This window comes from Asparagus officinalis, chromosome 5 (assembly GCF_001876935.1).
Source record: "Asparagus officinalis chromosome 5, Aspof.V1, whole genome shotgun sequence".
Classification (NCBI taxonomy): Eukaryota; Viridiplantae; Streptophyta; class Magnoliopsida; order Asparagales; family Asparagaceae; genus Asparagus; species Asparagus officinalis.
Genome location: NC_033798.1, coordinates 89,234,156 through 89,238,374, shown reverse-complemented (window position 1 = coordinate 89,238,374; position 4,219 = coordinate 89,234,156). Strand labels below are relative to the sequence as shown.

Sequence of the window (4,219 nt, the reverse complement as noted above, 5' to 3'; positions counted from 1 at the left end):
GGCCGCCAACCACATAAAAAGCGGCCAAGCTGACATTATGATCGCCGGCGGAACCGAGAACCCCATCAATCAAGCGTCCATTGCTGGATTCACAGCGTGCAGGGCGCTGTCGCAGAGGAACGGTGAGCCTGTGAAAGCGTCGAGGCCGTGGGATAAAGGTCGGGATGGGTTCGTTATGGGGGAGGGATGCGGTCTACTGGTGAGTTAAATTAAGTTCCTAAAATAAATTCAGCTTATTGTTATTGAGACAAAGTATAACTAGACCAGCACTAATCTGATTTATTAGTTTACAGGTAGGATTGCCATAGAGTACAAGATATATACAAGCCTCAACACTAGATCTTGAAGTTTTGCGTATCACCAAAAAGAGAAAAAAGAAAACTTTAAAGTTTAAGGTTTTTGACAGTGGAAATGAATTTAAAATGATAGCAGATCGTAACTATATTCAAATCTCGATACACAGTTTCAAAATGAATATTTAAAGACAAAGGTATCGGATTCAACCTATAGAAATATGTTATATTATAAAAATTCATAAACCTAAATTTTTTATTACTACTTCATAGTTTAAAGAATATTACAAATCTCATAAGAACATCCTATACGCCAGAATGATGTTTTGGATCATCAATGCATCAATTAAAATCTTCAAATTATCCTCATATACTCCTAGTGAATTAATCAAAGCATTGTGAATGTTCTAATAGAATATGTATTTGACTTTTAATGCCACAATTTGAATGGCCCATTGTACTTTTAGTTTTTAGTATCGTCATCTATTTTTTAACGTATATACATAGTGGTTATTATTAAAAAAAATTAAGCTCCAAATTTGTTTTACCTAAGAACTCTCAGACTGGTATAGCAAAATATATATGCATTAAACGTTAAAACCATCCATATAAAATAACAATAATACTAATAAAATAAACTAAAATAAAATAAAACCATTGTTAGCTATTATTGTATATGTGGGTGTTTGTTTCCTATCATACTATGAATTATTGTTTTATAGTAAATATAGATTATTAGAATCTCTTCTTATTTTACAAGCTAGTAATAAAACCAACTAGATAAATATATAGTTAAATGACTCTGATTTGAAATATGTATCAAGTAAGTATGTTCGACTTTCAAAGGCATGATTCTTCCTTTTCTTCAAATTAAGGTTATGGAGAGTTTAGAGCATGCAAGAAAGAGGGGCGCAACTGTAATAGCAGAATACTTAGGAGGTTCCATAACATGTGATGCATATCACATGACGCAACCTCGTTCTGATGGATTTGGAGTTTCTCAATGCATTCAAATGAGCTTGAATAATGCTGGAGTTTCTCCTGAAGAGGTTAGTTATATATACATCTAACGTTCTTGTCTGCAAGATTTCTTAAAATTCTCATAGACTATTACTTACCTATTCAATATCGATTTTTTGGAATGATCCATTCAGGTGAACTATGTGAACGCTCATGCGACATCCACGCCAATGGGAGATTTAGCAGAGGTAAATGCCATGAAGATGGTCTTCAAAGACACTTCAGAACTAAAAATGAACGCAACAAAGGTTTGATGCTTTTAATACTTTGTCATATGATTGGATCCTCTCTCTGGTGTGGTTAGAATGTAGGAACTCCATTTTCTTGATCACAACAGTATATCAATAAACAACTGTACATGCATGATTCACCTCGGGTAAAGGGAAAATAAGTACTCACTATGGGAGGTATTTTTTACATTTAGAATGAAGCCAAATGATTTTTAATATTAACAGATAGTTCTAATTGGTGAAGTAAATTTTATTTTAATTTGATGATAATCTATGCATCCAATGATTGAAACATACTATCAGCATTGTATAATCAATAATTATCTTTTTCATTTCAGTCTATGATTGGACATTCTCTCGGAGCATCAGGTGGACTCGAAGCAATTGCAACTATCAAAGCTATCACAACAGGCTGGCTACATCCTACCATCAATCAGGAAGTATATATTTCTAGCTTATCTAATAAACTTTATCTGACATTTTTTTAACGAAATTTCTAGATCTATATAACATCCTCAAATATTCATGTTGATACTTAACATCTGCAGAATTTGGAGCCCGAGGTTACAATTGATACCGTCCCTAACGTGAAGAAGCAGCATGAGGTTAATGTAGGTAAGTTGCAAGCTTAATTGAAATATTTTTTGTTCTAAATTTCTAAAGTCTTGCATCTTTCAGATTTTTCTATTGATTTTGGTATGGTTCTCTAATGCATTTCATTGATTAATTTTGACAGCCATCACTAGTTCTTTTGGCTTTGGAGGACACAACTCTGTGCTGGTTTTTGCTCCTTTCGCACCTTAGGAGGATATCAGGGCGTATGATTTTGCAGATTATAATGGATGGATAGTTCCACTTTAACTTTTAAAGGCTAGTTGATGTTTGAATATAGTAATATGCAAGATCCTACTGTGGCGTGAAACACTGAAAGTGGTTTGCTATTAAAATAAATCATTTTCTTGTTTTCATGTGTAGTTATATCTTTCAAATACTATTTATTCTAGCGTCAGGAGTGTTCAAGCTCTTAACCGATCATCAAATTAGTAGGTTTTTGGTCAATGAAATAAATTTTATTCATTTACCAAATATGAAATTTAAGTACATCAACCAAACCAGATCCCTTCTGGGACTCAACTAACTAATAGGATACAGTTACAATCTCTCAAATCTCTCTTTCATATGCGATGGAAGACTTTCATTCAGGACTTTAGAGAAGATGGAAACTCTCACTGCTCGAAACAAGAGTTCAGGCCGCCTAGCTTTGCTCTGGAAAATCCTCAAATTCCCCTCTTGCCATATCATATATACAGAAGCTGAAAGAGCCATCCTTTTTAGATTTTCCATAAACCCCTTCCTTTTCATCCTGTAGCTATACCAGGTAATGATATGATCCCAATTGCATGATCTCCAATTAAACTTTAGCCAATCCATGACCTTGTTCCACACACTTGCAGAGTATTGACACTCAAAAAAGAGGTGGTAACAGGATTCCGGATGATTAGAACACAGCACACATTGGTTTGTGTCAAGGATATTCATACGACATAATCTCTCCTATGTTAGTATCCTTGAGTGAGTGACTAACCATAGGATGAATGAGTGTTTAGGATAATGTAGACCATCCCAAATTGTGTTCGACCAAGCAGCTTGAAGAGTTGGAAGAATCAGACACTTGTAGACAGAAGAAACTTGAACTTTACCATCTATACAACAACTGTTGATAATATTTTGCAGATTTTTCACACTTCCAAGCCTCCCAATCATCATGTCCCTTACTTTGAGAAGTTGTTTCCACATCCAAGAATCATTCACCTTAGTATGAACCTACCAAATACTAGCTTGCTGCAAGTAATTGTCGTGAATCCATTTAATCCATAAGAGATCTTTTTTGAGGTGAATCATCCACAATAGCTTGATGACAACTGCATAGTTCCAAAATTTTGCTAAAAAAACTCCGAATCCCCCATGTTTTTTGTCTTGGCATATTGTAGACCGGGAGACCATGGGAATTTTGTGATTCAAAAGAAATTCAGAGCACAAGCTATCAATTTTCTAAAGGACTTTACTTGGTAATATAAAATTGTTATTCCAGAATATATGAACACCCTGGATAACTGACTTAATCAGTTACAATCTCCCCGCATAAGATAGAGTCTTCTTCTTTTGCCAGTTCTGAAACTGTTCAGAAATTTTACTGATTAGAGGAGAGCAATCCAAGCATGATAATCTTTTAGAGATTAAAGGCATTCCCAAATATCTCACTGGTAGAGTTCCTTCAGAAAAATTTAGATATGAGCATATCTGGTACTTTAGGTTATCATCAATGACACTCATGTACACTGAACACTTATTTGGATTGGTTTCTAATCCTGATACTTGGTTGAATTCATGAAGGCAGCTATATAGCTTTGTTATTGAATTCATGTCAGTCCTACCAAATAAGAGCAAATCATCAGCAAAGAATAGATGTGTGATCTTCAATCTGGAGCACTTTGGTGATATTTGAATAGGCGATCATTTTTAAGAGTGCTAAGCTTTCATGACAGATATTCCATGCCTATCACAAATAAGTAGGGGGAAAGAGGATCACCTTGTCTTAAGCCCCTAGCACCTTTAAAAAAACCATACATAGATCCATTGAGAGACAAAGAGAACTTTGGGGTGATAATTCACTCC

At 34.7% G+C, this 4,219-nt stretch overlaps 1 protein-coding gene across 1 annotated transcript in view; it reads left to right on the top strand.

Moving 5' to 3' along the window:
* Positions 1-2,511, top strand: part of LOC109840092 (3-oxoacyl-[acyl-carrier-protein] synthase I, chloroplastic-like) — a 47,500-nt gene extending 44,989 nt beyond the window's left edge. Inside the window, 6 exon segments of the mRNA XM_020408599.1 lie at positions 2-199; positions 1,169-1,342; positions 1,448-1,561; positions 1,882-1,983; positions 2,092-2,158; positions 2,280-2,511. Coding sequence (XP_020264188.1) covers positions 2-199; positions 1,169-1,342; positions 1,448-1,561; positions 1,882-1,983; positions 2,092-2,158; positions 2,280-2,347 — 723 coding nt within the window. The 3' untranslated portion in view covers positions 2,348-2,511.